The sequence below is a fragment of the Procambarus clarkii genome, chromosome 82, assembly GCF_040958095.1.
Source record: "Procambarus clarkii isolate CNS0578487 chromosome 82, FALCON_Pclarkii_2.0, whole genome shotgun sequence".
In the NCBI taxonomy this organism is placed as follows: Eukaryota; Metazoa; Arthropoda; class Malacostraca; order Decapoda; family Cambaridae; genus Procambarus; species Procambarus clarkii.
This window is the reverse complement of record NC_091231.1, coordinates 3,694,683-3,722,591: the sequence shown is the minus strand read 5'-3', so window position 1 is coordinate 3,722,591 and position 27,909 is coordinate 3,694,683. Positions and strand designations below refer to the sequence as shown.

At 36.3% G+C, this 27,909-nt stretch overlaps 1 protein-coding gene and 1 non-coding gene across 51 annotated transcripts in view; both read left to right on the top strand.

The window, feature by feature from the left end:
* pins (G-protein-signaling modulator pins) overlaps window positions 1-26,046 on the top strand; it is a 188,747-nt gene extending 162,701 nt beyond the window's left edge. For 25 of the 50 annotated variants that reach the window (XM_045752235.2, XM_045752245.2, XM_069315844.1 and 22 more), the window contains 5 exons: window positions 3,934-4,065; window positions 8,183-8,411; window positions 10,710-10,748; window positions 11,010-11,209; window positions 13,637-26,046. In XM_045752235.2, coding sequence (XP_045608191.1) covers window positions 3,934-4,065; window positions 8,183-8,411; window positions 10,710-10,748; window positions 11,010-11,209; window positions 13,637-13,903 — 867 coding nt within the window. In that variant the 3' untranslated portion in view covers window positions 13,904-26,046. The remainder of the gene's footprint in view (window positions 1-3,933; window positions 4,066-8,182; window positions 8,412-10,709; window positions 10,749-11,009; window positions 11,210-13,636) is intronic. The other 25 variants (XM_069315853.1, XM_069315850.1, XM_069315857.1 and 22 more) reach the window with 3 other exon arrangements.
* Window positions 2,265-2,371, top strand: LOC123764461 (U6 spliceosomal RNA). The gene has a single exon (XR_006773569.1). It is a non-coding gene; the product is annotated as a U6 spliceosomal RNA (small nuclear RNA).
* Window positions 26,047-27,909: the final 1,863 nt, after the last annotated feature.

Here is a 27,909-nt window from a genome sequence, read left to right as displayed (position 1 = left end):
TAATGAGTATCTGCAGGTGATGAGTCATAATAACATGGCTGAAGTATGTTGACCAGACCACACACTAGAAAGTGAAGGGACGACGACGTTTCGTCCGTCCTGGACCATTCTCAAGTTGACAATGAGTATATTAGCTGTATCTGATTTATATAGCTGTATTTCACTCTGGTTTTACATGTAGTAATACTAAATGATATTGATCATATTTAGTGAAGAGTATATTTAGTATTTTTTATTTACTTTACTAAATAAAAAGTGTACTTTTTTTTTAGTAAACAAAATGCAACCTGGGATCAATGTAAAAGTTTGAATCTCTTATTCACATAACTAAAGCGATTAAACATATCCGCTTACATTCAGTGTATCCTGTTTTGTTCAATTTATCTCCTTGCTGCAGATTACAAAAAACTATTTCCTTTTCAATGATAAAATTTGTTGATGACACAAGTAAACACTCATCACGTGCAGCTTAGACTCTTCCTCACATTGGCAGGGTTTACAGGCTCTTAGGTAAGATTATCATCATTTGTTTTGCACTTGACCATGTCCTCTGTGTATGTCCTACCCACAGTATTGTAATCTGTTGATCTACCATCTCTCAAAATTGGGATTGGTGCCACAGCATCCAGAGAATTAAGTTGTCACCAAACAACCCTAGCCCCAAGTCAGGCTTGGAGAGTAGAACTCTCAAAACAGGCTACAGATAAACTACAGATAGACCCTGTGTAACTTATCAGTAAAGACCACCTGTACCTTCTGTACCTCAGGGCACAGTCATTGCACTACTGCTTTTCTTTCTTGTATCAGATATAGACAAATATACAAGTCACAGCTTCATGTCATATATTGCAGATGAAACAAAAATCAGCATGAAATTTACTGGTGTAGAAGACATTGAAAAACTACAAAATTACTAAAGTTGTTGATTGGGCAGCAGAAAATAACACGATTTAACGGTGATAAATTCCAGGTACTGTACTGTGCTTAGGTATGGTAAAAATAAATACCTTAAAGTACAGGGTGCAAAACACAATCTGCCTATTGTAGGAAAGCAACATGTAAAGGATCTAGGAATAATGATGTCAGATGACTTAATATTTAGGGAGCATAACCAAGCAAATATAGCCTTGGCTAGAAAATTATAGGATGGATTATGAGACCCTTCAAATCTAGGAATCCCATCGCAGTGCTCATACTATTCAAATCACTGCTGCTGCCCTGCCTTGAATACTGCTCGATGCTCACCTTCCCCTTCAGAGCAGGAGAGATTGTTGAAATAGAAGGAACAGAAAACACGTATGGCATGCATAGACACGATAAAGCACCTGGATCATTATTGGGATCATCTCAAAGCTCTCAAAATGTACTCTCTAGAAAGGAGATGAGAGAGGTATCAAATAATATATACAGTACATGGAAAATACTGAAGGGCAAGGTCCCAAGTTTGCACAGTATAACAGCAACATACTGGAGTGAATGATATGGAAGGAAATGCATAGAGCCATTGAAGAGCAGGGGTGCCATAGGCATAATCAGAGAATGCTGTATGAACATTAGAGGTCCACAGTCATTAAGTATTCTCCTAGCAAGTATAAGAAATATTGCCAGAACAAAAGTTTTTTCTTCAAGAAAAAACTGGACAGTTTTCTACAAGAAGTGCTGGACCAACCAGGCTGTAATGGATATATGGCCCTGCAAGCTACTCCAAGCAACAGTCTATTGGACCAAGCTCTCACAAGTCAAGTCTGGCCCGGGGACGGGCTTGGGGAGCAGAGGAACTCCCAGATCATCCCGGTATAATCCAGGTAAAGTCTAAACCCTACAAACACCTACCAACTTGAGGCATGGCTTGTGGTCCACCACCAAGAGGAACTTGACAACTTAAGCACTGAGAAAGGGAGTTTCCACAACCAAGTACTGCTTGGCAGAGCTGGTGCATACAAAACAACAATTGTCTCAAAGGCAGCACCCTATTTATAAATATTAAATCCTGAGTCAGCTTCCTTCCAGTCATTTTCCCAGTGAAAAAAAATAAATAAATGCCTGCCATGAGAAAAGTGGAACCTCATAATGTAGCCAAAACAGAAAAGATGACAATACAGTACTCAAAAGAGTGTGGATCTATTTTTCCAAACCAAAGCAAGTCTACCAGCACCAGAACTGGGACATGACAAGACATCGGATGCCTGTGGAATGATCATGATTCCAGGTCGTCTACCAAGACCCAAGAATGCACTTTGGTGAACCGCTTCGCTTCCTCACGAGTACTCGCTTTGGCAGTACATATACTAAAATTGGAACGATGCAGAGAACTTTAGCATGGCCCCTGCGCAAGGATGACACGCAAAATCGTGAAGCGTTCCACGTTTTTTATTAGGGAGCCGGTCGGCCGAGCGGAGAGCACACTGGACTTGTGATCCTGTGATCCCGGGTTCGATCCCGGGCGCCAGCGAGAAACAATGGGCAGAGTTTCTTTCACCCTATGCCCCTGTTACCTAGCAGTAAAATAGGTACCTGGGTGTTAGTCAGCTGTCACGGGCTGCTTCCTGGGGGTGGAGGCCTGGTCGAGGACCGGGCCGCGAGGACACTAAAGTCCCGAAATCATCTCAAGATAATCTCAAGAACCGGAGGCAGAATGAAGCTCAAACTTCGATGTATATAGGATTACAAATCTTTCCAATCAGTTACCTGTTTTGGAGTACTGGCATGCTTTCTCGTAGATTTTCCTTGGTTCTCGGGGAATTTCTGACCCCAGGCTCCCTTAGGTCTCTTTTGGGGTGGGGGGTGGGGGGAGGCAGATTCAATTCCTGGTCCCAACTGTCTGATAATATTAGGATAATATTAGGATAATAATATATATCCTAAAATTATCAGACACAGTGTGCTCTCGACAACCAGAGTGCAACTCCATAGTATTCAGAGACTGCTGGATGCCTACTACTACTAATATATAATATTTTCACTCGTGTAAACATTTTACAAGTTTGAAAGTTTAGAGGTAATAGGTAGGTAGACTGTGGCCAAAATCACACCCAAATTTGTGTGCACCGCACTTCGTTGCACAATAATTAAGCAAACTTGTGTAAATTTGAATGAAAATGTTTGCAATACAAGTAGAGATTTGCCAAACCAAAGCTCCACTGTGCTGTATTTATATAATATTGTAATTTTTTTTTTTTACTTAAAAATATGTTGTTCAAATACAATATTATTTGTGTGCAAATATGAGGAAAGAGTGAGTTATCATTTGCAGAAGAAAACTGCAGTAAAGAGCAAAAAAATGTGAAAAACCTTGATATACAACAAAAATCTAGAGAGTATGGAATGGGTCCGGATCCATGTGATCTATTATATTGAGCCTAGATACGTTTGTTGGGATGAGCTCAGCTCGTGTGTGTGTGAATATTTGTGAGTGTATGCATGCATGTATGTATGTAATATATTATACTCTATATACACATACTCTGTATTGATTAAAATAAAATATATTCAGGTAACACTAAATTATAACAATTGTACTCAAGAGAAGCAGTAAAATTAATTTATCTATAGTGTGTGGTTAGTTTGTGGCATTACAGGTCTCTTGTCAGTATTAGCATCCTGCATTTCAAATTTGCATTTTCTTTTGATTTTGATTTGCACTAGTAATGTGTAAAGCTACATTGTGATTGGGCTATTATTAGTATCTGATATTTTCATCGCAATACGAATTAATAAAAGATACTTCCACTTAATTAGTATTGCAGATTATTGTAAATTACTATTTATTGAGTGTGTAACTAGATATTTGTAACTTAGTGCAAGCTTGTCTGTTTGTGTACTTTAAACCCGTCTTATAATATCACTATTACTTCTGGGTTACACTGCTAAATGATGGGTTTCTTTGCAAGTATTTTCGTTCATTGATTAAGGGAGTCCTTGCGGACATTTCAGATGACGCCCGATGCTAAAGGCGTACTTCGGAAATACCAGAGTGAAGACGCTGGTATTGGCTCACTGTCCTCTGATGACTCCCATCCCGTAAATGGCCCCTCCTTCAACACTAGTTCTCATGCTGATAAAAATGTGCGTGTCATCTCTTTTCATCTACCAGCTTTACAAAACACCATACAAATACATTTTTTACATTAAATTTGTCGGTTACAGTACAGTATATAGATTATGCACTCTATATGTTTTGCACCTTTTAAAAGAAGCTTATTAAGTGCTGTATATTAGTTTTATTGCCTGGTTTTGCACTAACTCAACCTACAAAATTGCTTCTATAGCTTTTTAAAGCATACATGTATTTGCTAATTATAGTGAAGTAAACTGCTTTTGCCCCTAGTACTGTATAGGTCTTGCTGTGTATAGTTATATTAATCCCTTTGCTGCAATATGCAACGTCAGTTAAATGACAAAAACGTTTGTCACTGCAATGTATTTTTCTTTTTTTGGGGTGTAGGGGGGGGGAGGGGAGAGGATGAAATCAATTTAGTTTCTTGGTGAGTATGCTTATTTCTTGTTAATAATATTCAATACATTGGGAACATCTATTGGGTTACTTGACCATTTTTTCTATTAAAAAGCTATTTTCAACGTTGGCTTGTTTTTAATTATTTATAGTATTATTTAAAACATTTTTAATTGTCAGTCTTCATGGGAAGAATGCACCCTTTTGAATGTAATACAAATGAAGAAAACCAGAGACTCGACCTCCTAAAAAAAATATATACTGTTTATATTAATATAATATATTTTTGTTATTTTTGGTCTAAATTAGCCCAATAAAAGTATTTAGCAGAATTTTAAGTACTGTAGCAAAAGGGTTAAATTTAATGCTTTCCTATATTATGCAACATCCAGAAAAATAAAAGTAAAATTGTTCTTTTTTCTTTCGTGCATATCATATGCTTCGATTCTTATCATGTCTATTTAAGTTACAAAAAAAGTTATAAAAACTTGTCAGCAGTGTGAGAAACTTTACATTGCATCTTACTGCATGGAAATGAAAGAGCCATATCCATATAAGTAGGATTCCATGATGCTTTGTTCTTGGACTCCTGCATTTTGATCAGATGGGCAGCACAGATAATAGAAATATCTGTATGGTAAAGGATTATGGAGTAGAGTAATAAAATAAGCAACACTACACAATAGAACTCAACTCAAAAATGGCTGAATATTTTTAGAAAGTATTTGGAATATTGTAACAAAATAGTTATCAGCGTGATGTGTAAATTGGGATTAACCAAAGTGCCCAGGTAATTACCCAAGTGTAGTTACAGAATGAAAGCTATGCTTGTGGTGTCCCATCTTCCCAATACTCTGTCACATGACACTTTAAAACTACAGTACTGACAGTTTTGACATCCGCCACCTTCTTGCTTAAATTGTTCCAACCATCTACCAGCGGTGTGTCCACTCACAGGATGAGTGCCGCTACCCAATACTGTCACTATGGTGGTGTGTCCACTCACAGGATGAGTGGCGTTGCCCACTGCTGTCAATATGGCGGTGTGTTAGGAGAGGAAACGGACAGTGAAAAAGAGAGAGGGGGGATAGATTTATGAAGGGGGAAGAGAGAGAGAGAGAGAGAGAGAGACCCCTGGGCCAGCTAGGTACCCCCATCTACTATATTTATTTAATAGTTGCACTGGGAAGGATCAACTTAAATTATTCCGGACAGTGATCGGAACTAGCAATCACGATTCAAGAGTCGTACCAATCAAGCCAAATGAGTCAAGTGGTGGTTGTAGGCAGAGTGAATTACACCAAATAGTAAATTAAATACTGTCCTGCAAAAAGTGAGCTTTCTGATGTTTTATCGGTAGCTTTGTTTCCTCAGTTTGAACCTATATTCTCTTGTCATGAAGTTGCAGTTTTCAAAAAATTTTCTTTGCCAATTTTGTCAAGACCTGTTACTATTATGTACCAAGTGATCATATCTTTCTTTTTTTTCTATTATCTAGCTTTGGTACATTTAGCCCATCTAACCTCTCCTCATAGCTCTTGCTTTTCAGTTCATTTAGTTGCATGACTTTGCACCTTTAACAGTTTATTGATGTGCTTCTTGAGATATGGGGGTGTTTGTGCTGTTGTGTGAAAAATATGACTGGAGGGGTAGGGGCGGGAATCTTAAAGTACCGGGTATTTATAAAGATAAAGTGACAGGAAAATAAGGTTGCATGACTGAAGTGTCTAAAGTATTTTTTCAAGACTACATGTACATTATATTGGAATTGTTAGTGTAATGTGTAAAGAGTGTGAATAGGGTTATACAAAATCTAGAGAAGTAAAATGAGAAATTTCATGTGGAAAGCAGTTAAATGTGGCTTAAGGTGTTGTTCTGGCCAAGAGATAATAATTAAGAATCAGACTAAGAATATTCCTTCTTTAAGAGGTGTGCTCTTTGGTCCTGTTGGCCCACAGAGCACCATCCCCTCTGGTTTGACTGTCCTGAATCATTATTCCCTCATCCCTTCCACTTGCTAGTCATAATGGCTTAGTGCTTTCTCCTGATAATTACCTTGCCTATCTTATTGTTGGGAGAGTAGTCCAAACTTAGAGCCTAACCCAAAAGTTAGATAAATATTTATATAGAGCCTATAGCCACATTGTTATGGCTCCAGATAAATAATTTGCCAATTGATTCTCTCTTGACAATGGTATATCTCTACCTTAGATATAGTACTGTATATAATTATTCCATCCTACAAGTGATATTGGAAATTCCTGCTTGGCAAATACTGCTTTAAACACTAAGGAATTTACTTCTTTACTAGCCTGATGCACTCTTATTATTGAGTGAGCCTGATCCCATTCTTGACAGCTACTTCCTATTGGCTAACTAAGTTTGCATTACTTGTTAATAACTTGTAAAACATAATATGTGTGAAAGCAAAATTCTCAAACTTGTGCATGGAGTTCGGAAAGACATCAATGTTGGGAAGTGCAATCATGAACAGTAAACGTAAATTAATTTTATAATATTGTAAATAATAATATTACAATGATAATATATTGTAATATATAATATTCTATGTAAACAGCTACAAAGGTGTAGGTGAATGTAAAAGAATGATTGAGAGCATCAAGACAAAATGTGTGTTTAGTAAAAGGTGTTGCTTTTCTCCCACTGCCGCTCCAGTACCACCTGGAGTGTTACCTGTCTCCCAATGACAGTGAAACACCACCTAGGTGTCTTGCTATTTTACTTTGTCTCTTCATTGTTCTTTGAATATATATATTGCCCATCATATTTATTGTCTGTCCTCTTTTGCAATTACTAGTGAACATTTTGTGAATGAAAGGTGTATTCATCTATTTGTGCTTACGGGGGTTGAGCTCTGGCTCTTTGGTCGTGGTGTGGTTTGGTTGGCATGTGAGAGACATGACCAACATTCTTAACTGTTGGCTTGGTTTTCAATAATAAGAATCACCTTGATATCTTTGAAATATCTTCATATGTTGGTGTTCTGCTTTGCTTAATAATAATACTGTACTAATGATACCATAATACTGTAACATCAAATAATAATAATAATAACAACTACACACAGGAATCACAATAGCGTGATGCATCAAATGAACAAATCCACAAGGGATTTGCTCTGTCGATTAAGGCAGCGTCTGGGATCCTTTCGGACGTAGGTTCGAACCCTTGTCACAGCCCTTGTGGATTTGTTCAATAATAATAACTACTTTATTGCAGACTCATATCTATATTTTGTACATAAATACCTAATTCATTGACATAATGAATGTGTTATATGTAGTGGTACATTATTATCTGGCATAATATGTGTATACAATATATTTATATGCATAAATACACATACAGAAATACTAAGACATGAATATTCAATTCTAATGGTTATAACTACACAAACAAAATTGACTGTTACTATTGACATACCACAATCATCACATATGGTTATTTGTTTACCAGTTAAAACATTTTCATATCAGTATCAGGTCTTCTCAAACATGTAGCCTGTGTTTGGTTTATGGTGTTTATCCTAAGATGTGACTCGCATGTATAATGACGTCAGATAATTTACATTTTTACCTTTTCAGTACTGTAATTTTCATTTATTAGTTTTCATATATGTATCAAAAGCTTTGTAATTTTTGTATAATTTGTCTAAATTTGGCAAAAAAATATAATTAATGTTTTCTACTTCTTTTCTTTTTTAACCAGGCATCAGTTAATGAGGAATCTAGCATGGATGACGATAGTTTCTTTGAGCTTCTGTCCAGGTTCCAAAGCAAACGAATGGATGATCAGAGGTGTACACTCTCTATTGACAGTAACAAAGAAAATCAGCCAGAACAACCTCAGCAGCAGGTGCCAACTCGCAGGGAAGGGGGATCCCTCTCCTCCACTGGATCCACAAACGGTACAACGACACCGTCTGACAGTGGTGCAAGTACGTACTGTGCAGTACTCAACATGCAGTATATATATTTTTGCATTTACCTGGAACACTAGAATCCTATTATGTTTCAAGTATTTAGAATGAACAGCACTTAAAGATGATATTAAAACTTAATTTAAATTGCTTTAAAGTCATTTGTTTAGTATCATTAGACACTTCTGCTATATCTTTAAACATTTTTATCATCTTTTTGGATCATTCACATTGTGTGTGTGTGTGTGTGTGTGTGTGTGTGTGTGTGTGTGTGTGTGTGTGTGTAATTACCTAAGTGTAATTACACTTAGGTAATTAACTATCCTCAGGTGATAGTTTTCTATCTAGAACCACCCCTAGATCTCTTTCTTTATCAGAATTCTTTAAAGATTTCTCACATAATTTATAGGTTGTGTGGGGTCTCTGTTCTCCTATTCTACATTCCATAATATGGCATTTATTCACATTAAATTCTATTTGCCAAGTGGTGGTCCATATACTTATTTTGTCCAGGTCTTCTTGAAGGGCAAGACAGTCATCTAAGTTTCTTATCCTTCCTATTATCTTAGCATCATCAGCAAACATGTTCCAATAATTCTGTATTCCAACTGGTAGATCATTTATGTAGACAATGAACATCACTGGTGCAAGAACTGAACCCTGTGGTACTCCACTTGTAACATTTCTCCAGTCTGATACATTGCCTCTGATTACTGCCCTCATTTTTCTATCAGAAAATTTTTCATCCATGTTAAAAGCTTACCTGTCACCCCTCCAATATTTTCCAGTTTTCAGAACAACCTCTTATGTGGAACTCTGTCGAAAGCCTTTTTTAGGTCTAGATAGATGCAGTCAACCCAACCATCTCTTTCCTGTAAAGTCTCTGTGACTCGAGTATAGAAACTGCGTAAATTCGATACACAAGGATCTTCCAGATCGAAAACCATACTGTCTGTCTGATATTATATAATTTCTCTCCAGGTGTTCTACCCATTTAGTTTTTATTATTTTTTCCAATATTTACACTATTACACTTGTCAATGATACAGGTCTATAATTGAGGGGTTTTCCCTGCTACCACTTTTGTAGATTGGAACTATGTTAGCCTTTTTCCACACGTCTGCTACAACTCCTGTACACAGGGATGCCTGAAAGATCAGGTGAAGTGGAATGCTGAGCTCAGTTGCACATTCTCTCAGAACATGTGTTATTGACAGCAACAGTTTTTGAAGGTAAAGGGAGCACATTGGAGCAAGATAGTGATGTTTTGATCAGAAGATGCTAAGGAGCAGAGGCAATTTAATTCTAAGCCAAAAATCAAGGTATATGTAAGATTATAGTTTAAGATTATATTGTGTGTGTTGATTTAAAGTGTGTGTCTAAGTTGATGAATATGCTGTTCCATATTATTTAGTTTGCAAAATGTGAAACCTACTTATCCAGGAGGATAAGTGGCAGGAGACTGAAGTCGCTCCTTTTGCTAACCATTGCACTCATGGAAAGAAACCTTTAGTATTTGACGAGGACAAAAGATTTACTACAGTATTAATTACTCTCCACTTCCTCATCCTTCTACCTCTTGTTCTACTGATTCACATAACTCAACAGACCTCCTTGTCCTTTTTATAAAAAACTCAATAATATTTCCTATAGAAATATTAAGTTTAGAGCAGACTATTGAAGGCTGCTGATCTGTGAAGGCTTTATCAAATCTTTATAGGCTCCTACAAGTGAAATATATTCTACAATACAAAATTTTGCTTTGAAAGATCTTTCAACTTGGTTATACAATATTTAATCTTTAAACATCAGTTCCTCAAATTTTTTGTTTTGATATACAGTATAATATATGTATATTACACATGTTGCACAGTCTGGAGTCTTTGTCATTTACATCTAGAGCACTATGCACACCAGTTATATATTTCTCAGGGCTCATACCACCTTAACCACTTTGGTGTCTTATTACAGCATGCAATACTTTCCTGAATATAGCCTTTAATTTTCACTCTTGTCATTAGATACATTAGCAGTTACAGTATGTAGAATATGCTTTATTCATAGATAATGTTTTTCATGTAAGGGCTTTGATTCTTTGATTCACCTGCAAGAATACAAAAGTTCTTGCAGGTGAAACATTATCTACAAATAAAGTCTACTCTCATCTTGGGATTTCTGTGAATCATTATCAGCAGTTTGTGTTCTCTACAACTAACATTTGCAGTTACAACATCCACATTCACCTTTTGTAAACTAGTAAATGCTTTAGTTATATAAATTAAAACTTACATTTTGCTTAATCTATGCTTTCTTCAGGAACGGAACTTCCATCTCGGGTACCTGAAATAAAGAATGGTAAGCCTTATAACATGATATGAGGTCGCATGAGTGTATATTTGGAATGTCTAGAATTGGCAGCTGTGTGTTTAAAATTTGAATACAAATTAGGGGTTTGGCAATAGCCTTTAGAATTTAAAATGAACTAATTACTGTATTTGTTTTCATATTACTGCATAGTATGTGAAATTTTACATTTCCCATCTTATAAACTTTAACTAAATTCTGATTTAAAAGTGTATCTATTGGCTGTGTTCTTTGAATGTCGATTTCTTCCAGATAATTGTGGAGTCTTAGAGGAGCTGATGGAGAGCATTGCGGGGATGCAGAGTCGAAGAATGGATGAACAGAGAGCATCTTTACCTCAGTTGCCAGGACTAAACAATCAGCATGCCATTCTTCAGCGATTGTCTGTTGCTGCCAGTGATTCAACACCTCTTCCAGATGACAATTTCTTTGACATGCTCATGAGATGTCAGGTAAAGTGGGAGACAACTTGCTACTCAATAAGAAGAAATAATTGAAGTTGTAAATAAACTATATTCAGAATGTCCAAAAGTGACCCATTTATAAAGTCAGAATCTGAAGATATATCGGGTATAATAATGTAGACTTAAAAAAAATAATTTTATTAAAAATCATTAAAATTATATTTTAATAGCCTGTACTATGAAAAGTACCACCAGCTTGTAGTTCCATAGTACTGCATCACAAAATAGTACATCTAACCAAACCTAAAATAACGTAACTTAATATAACCTTGAATCCTTGTCCTGTTGTCCAAGAAATGTATGTCCTTATGCACCTAGTTAACACTTTGGCGTTCTGATGACAGTCTCGACATCATAAAACAAAAATATGCAGAGGCCCTGATGACAGTAACGCTGTCATCAATTAATAAATTTGTAAAATTTCCATTTATTGTCCGCATATTGTGGGACTGATTTTAAAATGCGCACCATGATATTACAAACAATTTGATACCATAATGAATGATGTAGTACAAAAATGAATGTGAGAAAGCTGAGAAGAGTATAAACATTTCAGTTGTTTGTGCACTCTTAGCCAACACTCGGCCTACTGCGCGGATTAATAAATTTGTACAAATTCCATTTGTTGCCCGAATATTAAGGGACTGGCTTTAAAATGCGTGCCGTGATATTGCAAATTTTTTTTTTTATCAAAATGAATGACGAAAATTGAGGAGAAAGTTGAAAAAGAGTATAGACACTCGAGTATGATTTGTGGGCTCACGGCCAACACTCTGCCTACAGCGCGGATTAATAAATTTGTAAAAAATTTCATTTATAGTCTGAATATTATGGGACTGGGTTTATAATGCGTGCCATGATATTGCAAACATTTTGATACCAAAATGAATGACGTTGCACAAAAATTAAGGTGAGAAAGCTGAAAAGATTAACAACATTTGAGTGTGGTTTCTGAGCTTACGGCCAATGCTTGGCCTACCTTGCGATGTGTGGTAGGTCGCCCGCCGGGCACCCGGAAGTTTTAAATTCTGTGTATGATTCTCGCACTTAGGCCATTTACTCATGCTAAGAAAATAGCAGTCAGTACTATTTTCTTGATACTACGACATAAGTTGTAGCAAATAATATCTGTATTACTACGTATGTTAGCTTTCACTCAAATGGTGTAATTGTAATTCAATATAGTACAAAATCATTGTACCCAGCACCTTTAGTTCTTCCAGTGGTTATCAATTTGGTATTGTACCAAATAATTACAATTTGGTATTGTTATAAAATGTACCCCAAAATTTGTACATTTTTCTGCAAAAAAAATTGGTGCTACAAAATAAATAAATAAATAAATAAATAAATATATATATATATATATATATATATATATATATATATATATATATATATATATATATATATAATTGATTTTTGGTAGTCCAGGAACAATTTTGTCTCATTGCACCTTTGGAAAATCTGGTTGTTATGAATGGCATACTTATGGCTGCCTTTTTGGAATGCATCCTGTTCATAATTTGGGAACTTCCTGTATTAGCTTCATGTAATTACCTAATTGTAGTTACTTATAGTATAGTAGTTACATAGATTAAATGGTATCAAAAAAGGAGAAACTTTTGGAAATCTTACTCATAATGTTAAATCCCTTGGCCTGGGATTTAATATTATAAGTAAGATTTTCAAAAGTTTTTTCCCTGAGTGCATTATCTTTTCTCCCTTTTGATACCATTTAGTCTATATACACATAAATAGGTGGGCTCTACCATATTTCTCACGTTCCAATTTCTTTACTTCCAACGGCTTGTTCGCGTTTATTAGTGACGTCTTGCAGCATTCTCTGGTGGCTGTTGTCCAGACATCATCTGGCCTCACCCGGTCGATAACCCGCCTTCTCTTACATTGTCTCTACACTTGTCTTTCTCAGTACAGCTTTGATGATGACTCAGGAGTTTAAACACTTAAGTGTTAATTTAACCTTTGTTTTCACTGTGGTTATTCTGCATATAGCTTTATAAATGGTTATATCTTGAGGTTATCTTGAGATGATTTCGGGGCTTTAGTGTCCCTGCGGCCCGGTCCTAGACCAGGCCTCCACCCCCAGGAAGCAGCCTGTGACAGCTGACTAACTCCCAGGTACCTATTTACTGCTAGGTAACAGGGGCATTCAGGGTGAAAGAAACTATGCCCATTTTTTTCTGCCTTGTGCGGGAATTGAACCCGCGCTTAATTGAACCCGCGAATGCTAGTTACATATATTCTTTGAATTTCAAGGTACCCTGTATAAACGGAAGGTAATAATACTGACAAGCCAAATTTTTATTTGTGCAGTTTGAAGTGTTAGTATGTGTGTGTGTGTCTTATTTTTTTTATATGTAAATCATTTGACAGGAGATAATCCTTTTGCAGGGTTCTCGAATTGAAGATCAACGCAGTTCTCTTCCAAATGATGGTTCCCTCCCTCAATCAGCTCCCACTGTGCCTGATGATGACTTCTTCTCCCTTATCATGCGATTCCAGTCGGGTCGTTTGGAGGATCAACGTTCCACTATGCCTTTAGAAGCTTCTCGAAATAGCACTCATCCAACTACTGATGAAGAGGAACCACCCAGTAGTGCCCAGTCTGCAGGAACAAAAGATGGACTAGTTAGTAGACTGGTAAAAGGTAGAAAATGAAGAAATCTTTAGCTTGAAATAAAGCATATTAAACTATTTTTTTATCATTTTTATGGGTTCAGATTGAATTATAAGAAGGAACATGCCTTTCTACAGTGTGTGTTCCATTTAGAGTTCATGGTATTTCTAACTCATGCATTTTGTACTAGTTAGTTCAGGTATTTTTGGATTATAGATGAGCATTTTAATTGTAACAAATGTTATATTTGTTTAAACCTAATCATTACTAATATCATATGTAAAATGAAATCTTAAACTTGATAGCTTATATATGCGAGTATTTTGTTAAGCAGGGAACAAAACCAAAATATGGCTTATGACTCGGTGGTAGTAGTAGCAGAAAAACAAGAGAGGGGGGAGGACAGTGTAACCCACATGGAGCATGGCGTATAAATCACAAATGTTACAATGATTGTGCTCTAAAAATCAAATGGCTTTTACCAAAGGAGTACTATTGATTCTTTTGTATCTAGGCTTATAGAATACCACATTCAGTGTCATTAATTTAACCATAAAAAATAAAACAGTAAAATAATAAAATCTATTCCTCCTCCACCCCTATCTCCTCTGTTTCTCTGTAGTACTACCTCCAAAATGATTCAATTAAGCAATAATTAATATTTATTCTACAAGGAAGATTTCAAAATTTTACATATTTTTACCAATTATCACTAACTGGGATGTTATGTAATGTATAGGGTTCAAAATTCATAATGATAGTTAAGAATTGGTTTGATTTCTTAACCCTCAGAGGTGCACATGACAATCCCGTATATTATTTGAGCACCAAATATAAATTCAGGGCTCTAAAGTCTGTGAACTTGTAGTTGTATATACAGTATATAAGAGTTGTATTGCTCTAGCAGAAAATATAATTATTTCACTCTAAAAATGGGATTCAGTGTTACATATTTTATAAACCATTGTGATTGCCAGGTAGGATGAAAATGTAACATGAATAAATTTTCTTAGAGTTTGAAGAAACTATAGGAAAGAATTATGTATACTAAATGTATATTGTGTATAAACTGGCAGGTACTCTTGGTATGAATGTATGCAATAATTGTAGGGCTTGAGCCAGGATGCAAGACAAAATACATTGAAAGATCTTTAATTATATCATGGCTTTGAACGTTTCCAAAGGTTTCTAGATATTGATGGCTGTTAGACAAAATTAAGGGGGCGTAATCTCCACCAAATGTGGTTTATCAGTGATGGCATACTGAGAACTCTGTTTACCAGTAGCATATCAGTTGTGTTTCTGTGCTCTCGTGTTGTACATGTATGCATGCCATCCTAAAGTCCTGTGTGTAATCAGTGATTCTGTGATCAGCAATTCATGTGAATATATTGTTCTATTGCCAACCATGTGCGAATTAGCACTTTGTGACCTGATTAACTTTATTCTTATACATCTATCTACTCATGAATAGTCCCTTCCAAGCTTTTTACGCTAGATATATCAGATTAACACGAAATGAACTCTCCTGACCGGGTCCAACTCTAGGTCAATTTTGTTTGAAACTGTCAAAAATTCCAGCTCTAAAGGATAGTTTGCATTACATTATTGTGAAAGCTTAATAATGTGAATTATATTGTGAAACCCAAAGCAGAAATCTGGAATACAGTATAAAACTATAAAGGATGTAATCTGATATTAAATCCTATTACATTAAATTTTTCCTGTTTTGTTTGTCTTCAGTAATGGGTGTAATCTGCTCATTTTAAAGATGGTATTGGTCAGGAAAATGTATTAAAAAATTATACCAATAACTATTTACTGAGATTTCTTTGGTTATACACCTTTTTATCAAATAGGCATGTAGATACAAAATTCAGATTTTATCTTTTTTCTTTATTTTTTTTATATATATAGTTAAGACAGTGGCTTGTACATATGACATCTTTTATGAAGTTCAGTTGCTACAAGTACTGTATGACTGTCTGGTTTAGGCAGTAAGTTCATGGTTGAATAATAAGGTTTAAGTATTTTTTCATATAAAGAACTATTGAAATTAGTTACATTGTAGCATGACCATTTTTTTTATTAATTATTTACTCTCAAACTAATTTGATTATTGCTTTAGGTCATTTGATGTTGTGTGTTATCTGTTTGTGGATTTATGCAACAAGTTAAAACAAAAATATACATTTAAAAATTGATATAGGTGGTTACTTATATACAGTATATATATTTTTATTTTCAGAAAATTAAAAAAAATTAATTATATAGTTTCGAATGTAATTTGAGATAGCAAAGAATACCATGAATTTTCTGTAATTCAGACATGTATAAAAATATGATTTATAAGCTAACGACCAAACATGCATAAAATACAAAACTTGAGACGTTATTAGATGGCACACAATGAATTATCAGGCAACTCTCATATGGCAAGACTGTATGTCCCATTATTTTAACATCTCATAGACTGAGAGAATATAAATGATATGAAATGTTCCATTTTCTTTCATATATATATATATATATATATATATATATATATATATATATATATATATATAATATATATTTATTGATATTGCTTTAATAAGGTTAAAAAAAATAGACAAAAAAATATAGGATAGTAGTAGTTTTGGGAGAAGAAGCCGTTGAGCCTGTTTGACCATTCTTTTACTCTTTTTTTTATTTTAAGTTTGGGGTGTGTATCTCATTTCAGACCTATTGCACTTGTGCTAATCCGAGAATTTATATCCAAGAATTTCTACTTAAATTTTGTTTAGCCTGATTTAAAATTTAACAGAAAAAAAGACAGAAGAGAGACCATTCTGGGTGTCACAAGGCCATTGAACCACCTTAATCATTGGACAGCAGTTATATAAAAATGGCCATACTCGCTTGTGTCCAAAAAAATAAACAAAAAATCCAGAAATTATTTTTCATTAAAGAATTATTTGATTTTTCTTATATTTTATATTCAAGTTAATAAGTGAATATTTACCTTTTTACTGGGTGGAGGTCGTCTGAAAGGTTGCGCAGTGGCTATGTGGTCTGGTTTCTGTCAACACGCAATGATAACTTTGCTGACACTGAGGTATGTGAGCCATGACTCCTGTGTTCTCCTTTAGCTGTTCCATTGATTATTTTTATTTTTTACGGGTGTGCGTTGAATTTGTTATAAATCACATATGATACTGTTTCATTTGATGATTGATTTACCTGGTATACTTCATTACAATCATATAGAGTATTAAAAACCATATAAATATATATACATAGGTGTTGGGCTCTGGGTGATGACATAGGGCCTAATTGGCACCAAATAGGTAGCAGTATAGATGAAACGGTCTTAAGCCTCCAATGCACCACCCACAGATAACAGCAGGCTCCTTGTACACACAATGCATGATAATGGTTTAATTGATGATTAATTTACCTGGTATACCCCATTACAATCATATGGAATTGTGAAAACCATTTGAACATCATTGGTATACATATGTAATCATGATGGAATTTTATACTATGACCACATTCATCTAAAACATTTGGCGTCACATAGTAACTAACGTAACCATGGAATAATAGGATTTTCTTTCCATGGTCACATGCTCCATTACATCCAGATAGAGCTATTATATCCTTTGCATCATACATGTGATGGTAATTGTTTAAATCATATGATAACATTACCCTGTGGATCAACATATGATAATAACTGCTGTCTAAGGGTTAAGAAATATTTAGCAACTGGTTATCGTGTCAAATTTGAAGAGCACTATAGATATTAGTGTCCCAATGTGCACATAAGGATTTTCTTGAGTGCAACACAAAAATCTATTTCATTGTACTACACATCAAACACTTTTATTAGTGATACCTTTGGACTTTTTTGTTTACTTTTATTATCGTTCTTTTTTTACTTACTCAAAGCTTACAATCGATTTATCAAGGTATATGTGAGGTACATTAATACCTCATTGCTTTAATTAGATGGTTAAATCTTGTTCAAGTTAAAACCATGGCTGAATATTTAAACTGAGCAATGTAGTAGCTGTTGCATTTGAGTCATAATATTGTAAAATAGTAATGATTTCTGATTATATAACCGAGGTACATTTCATTATCGAGTTGTGTTGCCCAATTGCAAAAATTTTTTTGTTTATATAAATTGGAAAGGGGCAAGTCCTGACTATTGCCAAGAACCCAACCATACCAGCTTCTCTCCAACACGCCCAACGATTTCCACCCATCCACTCTAACTCTTAATCACCATACCATTCCCATACTTCTAACAACTTCATTACTCTTAACACCCCTATCATCCATTCTCTACCCTTCTTTGCTAATTGACCTTCCATCTTCCTTCAATATTCTCCACTCATTGACCATCACTCATACCCACACCGTGCCCAAACACCCACTTATCGTATACCCAACCACTGCACTATCCACTTCCAAATACCACCATCTGCTAACCCACTCATAACCTTATAACATTCCCACTCAATCTTAAACTACTGGACACTCAATTACGAACTATAAACCAACTTCACATTCACACTTTGCCCCCATCACGATCACATCCACCCTCGCCCAATAATCCGCCTGCCCACCATACTCTTCAACTGCCAACTCATTCCAACAACCTATCTAAAGAGGGCTAATAGGGAATGTTATCTATACAGGAGGCTACCAGATAATTAGGAAAGAGAGAGACAAGAAATAGAAGATTGGTATTGTTGCTACGTTAATATTGTAAATTGATTATAACCGTCCCTTTTGACCAGAACTATTTTTATGGATGCATTTAATGGTCTTCCCTCCCCATTTCCAATTTGGGTTCATTTGATGCTTTGTGTTTTTGCTCTCACCACTTACTATTGTGGTAACTATTTCTTCCTTCAATAGCATCTGTTCCAGCTTGTGATAATGTTTCATCTTGGGCAACTAGGCACGAGTTTTCTTCTCTACTGCAAAAACTTGTTACCACTTTTACTAGGAAACATGTCCTCCAGCTGCTGCTGTCTATAGAAGGAAACTGAACAAATCCACAAGGGTCGTGATGAAGGTTTGAAACTACATCCAAGAGGATCTTAGACGCGCCTTAATGGGCTGTGCCATGACACGGTCAAAGAATTGCAACTGGGAGTTCATCTGTTCATTTGATGCATCACGTTATTGTGATTTCTGTGTGTAGAAGGGATCTATCATATAAAGGTCATGCAGAACCTTGAGGGTTGAATTTGACACCCTCTTCTCTTGGTTGTCAAAATATGAATGCTTCTTTGTATACTCATCCCTGGTGCTGGCTAAACTAGTCTATGGATATCCTGCATGTTCATTGGCTTCTTCCTCTACTTTCATCTTAATGCTTTGCGTCATACTGGATTGTCTCTCAGCTCGGATCTTGTATTCTTTCCCTACCATAGAAAGCAAAATGGCAGCAAAAGGAATAACTTTTGGTTTTAAAGATCTCTGGATTGCATTTAATGGAACTACAAACAGCAGTACCTAGAGTCTGATGGGAAATATACGATGACCTGCCAAACTGGAAATGCTGAAAATCCTCCTCAGGCAAGGGACATCAGCTATTCACACCATCATGAAGACAAAGGTGTGCAAGGGAAAACTGAACCCCACTGTACTCGCCCAGTCATACTCGCCTAGTTGTGCTTGCGGGGGTTGAGCTTCGGCTCTCGATTCCTAACTATGAGGAAAGGTTTAAGCATTCCTGAATAAAAACAATTGTAATGAAACCTAAGTGCTTCCTAAAGGAAAGCGCAAAGCCTCTTACCTAATAAGCAGTTAGGGAAAGTATAATTGAAATAGGTGATATAACACACTGTAAAATGTGAATTTACCCATCATCAAGCCTGCAGAGGGAAACAAGTCACATGCACTACTCAGCAGCAGGATGACTGGAGAAGAAGTAACTCTTAAGAGGAATGAACCTAAACACCTTAGAGCAGGAAAAACACAAGCCAATAGCAGATGTGAGGGGGGGGGGGAACTCTGGTATAAAGTAAAATAATAAACCAGGGCACATGCAATGAAGGATGATATAAATCACAATTGTGGAGTTGTTAATCACAATAAATTGCAAAGAATAAATAATGCAATGGCTCCCACCAGAATGAAAATTCCAGGGATAGCCAAGACCATAGCTTAGTTGTGCACATCCTATTTCACACGTCATTGGACCTGTTCTAAGCGAGACCAGGCGAGTGAAGAGGGGTGGACTGGCTGGAGCCTCGGATGACTTGGGTTATCACCTGGAGGCAGTTGGCTGCATAATGCTGGGGTCTTTACATCCAGAACCTACCACAAGGCAGCACTCCTCATGAGTGCTGCCTTGTGGTAAGGAAGATCATTTGCATTACTCTCATGCTGGTGTGAGCTGCTCTAAAAGGACAGTTTTTGGGTGCAAGAGTTAAATGGGGGGGTCTTTGCACTAGTATAGGATGTTGAAAGGAGGATCAGCACCCGAGAGGATTTGCCCTTCCCTGTGCCATCTTGTGCTCAACCTCCCTCACTGCCTTGGTAGATGGTATTTCATGGTTCAGAACCATCCTATTTATTCCTTTTATGGCATCTAAAATCTATTTACTTTCAGCCTCAAGTGGCAGGAAAAGACCCTCAAGTTAGATCAGCCTGGTTGATTGGTCTTCCCAATCCCCCCTTCTGGCTCCACAGCTCCTGCTATGTTAGTCCCTGACTTTACTCTGTCTTTAGCGCACCTTCCTTATCATCACTTCATGATGTCCCTACAAGACACACACTGGTAGGACCTGTTCCCTCTTTCTTCTGTTCTTTAACTGCAAGGATGGTCTGCTTACAGAATTCTCTTTCAGTACATGTCCTCAATGCATCTCCTTATATTGTTCGTACTCGGCTCCCATGGTGGGTCCTACTTTTTTAAATTTTATAAAAGGCCTAACCTGCATGGTGAAGGCTTATACCCCTCGTACTATTATGAAATGTCTTTCTTGAACATTTCTCCTGCTATTCATGTACTGCCTTGTTCATTGATAGGTTAGTCTGAGCCAGTAATATTTGTAATTCCATTGTATTTACAGATATGCCCACCTTTTTCCAGAGGCGAGCACTTTCACAGTGGAGCTTTGAGTGCTAGCTGCTTTTTATACACCAGCATTCATTTTTATTGTGGTCAATGCTTGCAGTGTCTTCATGGATCTACTGTTTAAACATGTCCTTTGGTGGTTGAAATCCAATATGAGCTACTTATCTTTTATGGATTTACAAGTCAAATTTTGCTGGGTTTCCAACCATTTGATGTTGCTTCTAATAAATGTGCAGATGCTGCTGCCAAGAACATAATTTGTGCTAGTCTTGTCTTTCAAAAAATTACTATTCAGATTTCTACCCAGTCATTCATAACATGTACTGTTATATGTAGCTTATCCCCATGGCCTTCATCCTGCCACCATTATAGGTGGGAAAGTTCTGGTTAGGCTGCGTATTGGTTACAAAAGCTCGACTCATAGGCACTTAATGGAACACTGCCCTGTTTATTATCTGAAATGCACTGTCAAACTTAGTCATGTTTTCCCACTGTCTCTCCAAGTCACTTGTCACACTGAATCGTTGGTGAATCTGATACTTTTGATGTCCCTGAAAAAAGAATCTGATACTTTTTGATGCTCTTGCCTTGGCATCCTGGGTGATATTTGGGATCTTTTGAATATCCAATGACTCAGATGGTGCTAAATAGTCTTCTAGGCTTGGCACCACCGTTTGATAATTACAGTACTTCCTAGCATTAACCATATGCACATTCCACCCTCATTTACTATATGCTTACACTTTCCCCAACCTCACTCGTCACATGCTTACACTATCCAATCTAGACCCAACTACCAGCCATGTGCCCATTCCTATCAACCATATACAGTATCTAGTCAGTATGTCTACCACCACATGCCTGCACTTAATATTTTTTGCATTGAATTATATCTAACAAGGAAGGTATCCACTTTTTCTATGATTGTGTGTTATCAAAAATGTCTCCTTTTTACATAAAAAGAAAATTTGGTCATGGGATTCATAACTTTTTCAATAGTGTTTTTGGAATCTCTAGGAATGCATTCTTGTAGGATAAAGTTAGTCATTTAAACTATATATTTACTGAAGACCAATATATGCTGGTGTCTTTCCAGGGCATCTATTCCATATATATAAGGTGTAATAGCTACTTGAGATGCATAATGGCTGTAAATCTGAAGAAAGTCAATATACCATTATGTACAACATGATCTACTTATTTTATTTTGGCATTTGTGTGCAGCTTTAAAATACAGTGGTACCTCGGTGTACAAATTTAATCCATTCCAAAAAATGCAACATAACCCAAATAATCGTAAACCAAATCAAAGTTTTCCAAAAGAAATAATGTAAATTGAATTAATCCATTCCACACACCCAAAACAATAAGGTATAAATATAAACTGTAAATAAATGAACATTTAATTGCACTTTATCTTTATGGAGGATTCTTGTCAGTGTATGAAAGACTGTGAGGAGAAGGGGGGGGGGGGGAGGAGGAGAAGTGTTAGTGTTTGGAAGGGGCGTTCCCTCTCATTATAACACCAGGCAGTGACGACATTTCTGGGGTACACACACTCCACACTCCTACGTTTTGTAGGCATACCACTAGGACCTGGTTGTCTCGCTAAAAATCTGTCTAAAGACATTTGTTTTTGCCTAAGTTTTAACAATTATCTATAGCGAGACATCTCAATGTCATTAAAAAGGTTAACACAACAGCTTGCTACAGCTTTTTGGTATTTTTTTTCCATAAAAGGCCTGTCTTGTCACAAATAGAAACTTGTTGTAGTAGGTATTTCTCACCCTCTACAAATTCCTTAAATTTGGCAGCAAATTTTTCTGCTGCTTCTTTATCTGAGTTAGCATCCTCCTCATAACATTATGAATACTTTTTTTTTTTTATAAATATCTGTATGTCAAACCATCCCCTGCTCGTCTTCTTTATAAGATCATCATGCAGTATTCTATTTTTTCACAAATGATGGCCTCTGAAACATTATCACCCGCTGTTTGTCATTTATCCACATTAATAACAACTTTTCAACATCAAGTGCTTGTAGTCTTTGCTTCGTTAGCACTATTACACCTTTTGCCACATTAATACTCATAATTATTTTTTCTTAGCAATTAAGGTACTTATCATTGACACAGATTTGTTGATCAATAATGTAGTTATTGTCTACTCTTTGTTGCAACTATACTGGGATAACACATTTGTTATCTTTGTCGTTAATTTTGTTTATACTGGGATAGTTGCCTAGCCAGATCAAACACACACATACACGATCCTTTCGCCCTTTGTCTGAGACCTGGAACTTCAAGAACAAGAGGTCATAAATTTAAACTAACTAAAAGAAGATGCCGAAGAAATGTAAGAAAATTCACTTTCGCAAACAGTGGTAGACGGTTGGAACAAGTTGTGGTGGAGTCTAAAACCGTCAGTAATTTCAAAGCATTATATGGCAAAGAGTGCTGGGTAGACAGGACACCACGAGCATAGCTCTCATCCTGTAACTACAGTTAGGTAATTACACACACACACAGTCTTCATGTTTACGAATAAACCTGTATTTGAGTAGTTTTTTTTTTTTTTTTTTTTAGTCATCCTCCTCACAACTATTTTCTTAGGTTGAACTTTACCACTTACTTTCTTGGGACCCATGGTGTGATTTATAATAACTTTTTTGTTGTTGTTGCTTAACATAAAACTCACAAAAATTATGAAATATTTTAGAGAATTCAAGCATAGTTATCATTAGGCTGGATTCAAGCATAAAAACTGACCTTACCGACTCAGACAAGTATGAACCAGCAGTTTGTACTCTGGAGTAAAGGTCATACACCAAGGCTGACTAAAAATTTCTGACTAAATTTGTCGTACACCAGAAAATTCCCATTCAGGTCCAATCGTACATCGAGGTTCCACTATATAGTACTACAGTATCTTTCATATATCCATAATACAAAAGAAAATGTGAAAATTTCAACATGTTTTGTTTAATACTCGGTTGTTAAATATACATAAAATGTAAATTTAGGTATAATTACATATCAACATTACATCACAACTTTAAACTAAATACATTCTTTTTAAAGTATGAGTAACACTGCAAAAATATGTAACTCTTCATATGGTTGGATTAAGACTGCTAAAATATAGGATATTTTACATATATTAGTACTGTAGGTACATATAGGATGTACTGTACAAGGAAAATCTGACAGTGAGCACAGTTCTCTACCTGTAACTAAAAATATGTAAAATATATGCATAACTTACATGTATATACATAAGTGGTCATGCTCCCTCTGAATCTTCAAGTAATATGAGACTTTTGAAAGAACATTTGAAACATTTACCAGTCAGAGAAACTTACCTAAGGGTTTGTTTTACAATTACTCACCACTTGGGCTAAGAAACAAAAATGTGTTGCAAGAAAGAAAATTGCTGTAGCAAGCAATTACAAATAAGAAAGAAAAATGAACAGGAAGGAAAACAAATGGAAAAATAGTGTTCACCGACAGGTCAATGTGAAGATGAAGTAAATGGAGCCGAGCATCAAGTGTTACCACAATGAGTATTGCCAAAGAAGAAAAAATAACTATTAATGAGGGATGTTGTATGCATTTTGCTTACTTGTAGTAGTAGTGCTTCCATGGGCAACCAAGACTGGCTAATCTAATGCCACAAAACTGTTTTAATGTGCCAGGAAATATAAAATTATTTCTTTAAATTAGTTATTATTAAGCTTATTATTAGTAATGCTTGATAGTTGGAAGAAAACACCTTCTATAAACTAATTTAAGAAAAAAATTTAAATTTAAATATTCAAATAAAAATGATTAAGGTAAATTTTGAATTCATACATACAGTAAACTCTTGATTATCTGGATTGCTTGAATTAACACACAATTTAATATGTATTATGCAATAAAACCCTGATAGGCATGCTGTCAAACTATTGTCTGTGTTAGGGTGATGCACTTAATAGGCAATAGAGTATTGCATCTAAATTATGAAGCAATTTGAGAATTCAGAGAATCGAGTTGACTGTTGATACCAATTGCAAACGGGATTTATAATAAAATTAATACTGATAGTTTAAACCTGCATCCATTTATCCTATCAACTGAACAATGAACATATACGTTGACCAGACCACACACTAGAAGGTGAAGGGACGACGACGTTTTGGTCCGTCCTGGACCATTCTCAAGTCCAGGACTGACCGAAACGTCGTCGTCCCTTCACCTTCTAGTGTGTGGTCTGGTCAACATAATTTAGCTACGTTATTGTGACTCATCGCCTGCAAATGAACACATAATAAATTGTGTTGATAAAAATGGAAAACAAGAATTAGGAACCTAACAAGAATAAATGTATTTTCAAATATGCCTTTTGGCAAGGGATTTTGCATTGTAGGGGAATAATAAAATTTCAAGTACATAAGAGAACTGAACATCAGATTGGTTTGATGGGATGTAACACAGAGCATTTGTTTCTAAATATCTAGAGAGAAAAAAAAAAAAAGAGAAGTTTTTCAGCACAAGTTAATCAGTTCAGTATAAATTTAAATCTTATTGCTTTCTTATTCACATAATAATAGTAACATAAAACTATCAGATCTGACTAGAAATATAATAAAATAAGCACTATTTCATCAACACTGCAGCAGAAAGTTAACAAAACCTTCTACAGTATATATACAAAAAATATATTCAAATACTGTATATTTACCACTTTTTATGGGAACAAAAGTAATTACTGGTATGTAACCAGAGAACAAATTACTGCATTGCATTGATTTAACTTGACAATAAAAGCAAAGCTGTTATCTGACAGTGTAAAAGATTTAAGTGTGCATGTGTGCTTGTGTGCATGTGGGTGTTGAGTGTAGTGAAACTGACAGTAAGATGTCATTGATGGTCCAGCAGTAGAATATTCGGTCCTAAATAAATGCTCATAGACCCCATGCTCTTGGAAGGCTCTGGTGCTTCACACTTGTTAAGTCTTACAGCTTAAATAAGCCCTGTATATATTAATAGCATTGGATATGAAAGTGTTGAAAACATGTAGTTTATTTACAATCCCTAAGTAAATTTATTTTAAGAAGGTTATTTTTTTATTTTTTCCCCCAATAAAGAAACTTGGAAGTCACTTTTTTCAGGGATATTCCTGTGTGGGCTCTAAGCCCCTGGCTGGCCAACTAAATGTCACTCCTTTCTTAGTTTAGATACGAGTTATATACAGGTATACTCATCCACTACCTATAATGAAGGCATTGAAAAATTCTCACAGGTGCAGTGAAATTGGAAACAAGAAAACCCAGAGATTTTCAACCCTAAACACTGAAATTGTCATGGCATTATGACAATCAGATCGTTTTAAGGAGAGACTTTGTATTTAATGATGAATATATATATTAGCCAGTACGCACTTCTCGGCCTACTATGCAAGGCCCAATTTGCCTAATAGGCTGAGAGATTTAATTTATTTAAAAAAAAGTTTCCAATTGGTTTATTTGAATTATTATATTAGGAACATAAATTATTGACTTAGTTAGTTTAGGCTAGGTTAAGATAGGTTGGGTTAGGTTAGGTCATATATCTAAGTTAGTTTTAACTGAAATTTTAAAATACAGGATGAACTTTCTGGATGATGGCACCCTGGCAGGGACACAGGAATCCCTGGTAGGAGATCTTCAGTTAGTGAAATTGAAGGGAGAGGAACTAAGCCTTACACTAAACCCATCAAAGTGTGAAATCATCTCATCCAGCCAACCAATCAGATGCAGTACAAATATTACTGCCAGGAGCCCCAGTGATCGCTTCCACCAACAGTGTGCTGCTAGGGGCACCTCTAGGCTCGAACGCCATTGAGGTAGTCCTCGAAGAAAAGCTGAAAGACCTGAGGAGGATGGAGGAAAGAATAGGGGCTTTGGATGCTCACGATGCTTTGTACCTTCTTACAAGGTGCCTGGCTTTGCCCAGACTTACCTATTTCCTCAGGTGTGCTCCTTCCTTTGACAGCCCAAAATTAACGGAATACGACTCACTCCTAAAGTCAATAACTACGAAAATTTTAAACCTTTCCCTGCAAGATGACCAGTGGGACCAAGCAACGCTCCCAGTTAGACTCAGGGGTATAGGTATTCGCAAGGCGACGCATTTAGCATTGCCGGCTTTCTTATCCTCGACCAGTGCTACAAGTGAATTAGTGAATGAAATACTACCAGAATACCTAATTAACTCCATTGGGATTCGTGATCCCAAATTTGTGGAAGGTGCTGGTCAGTGGGACACTCTTGCTAATTCACACACTCGACCAACTTTTCCAAATGATGGCAAACAGGCCAAATGGGATAGCTCTATAGTGGAAAACATCGCCAAAGCATTGCTGGAGGCAGCTTAGGAGAAGCTGACAGAGCACGTCTCCTAGCTGTGCAAGCCCCCTATGCTGAGGACTTCCTGTTAGCAGTCCTTCATTCTGCCTTGGGCACCCGCCTGGACCATCGGGCCCTAAGTATTGGTGTTGCCCTGCGCCTTGCCGCCCCTATCTCCACCGAACACCAGTGTATTTGCTGCCATGCATGGGCAGACCAATACGGCAGCCATGGTCTCATCTGTCGTAAGACACAGGGAAAGATTGCCAGACATGATGCAGTCAATGACAACAAGAGAAGTTTGGCTACAGCTGGGTGTCCAGCACAAAGGGAACCTCAGTTGTGCAGACCTGACAACAGCCAAAAATGCCCAGATGGAGTCATTCTACAGCCATGGAGGGAAGGTAAACAGGTTATATGGGATTACACATGTGCTTCCACATTGGCTGATACCTATCTACGTTACAGCTCAGCAGAGGGAGGTGGGGCAGCCACCTTCAGGGAGACCCAGAAAATCAACAAGTACAGAGACTTAGAACGTTGTTACAAGTTCGTGTCGATAGGCTCTGAGACTCTGGGCGCCTGGGGTAAAT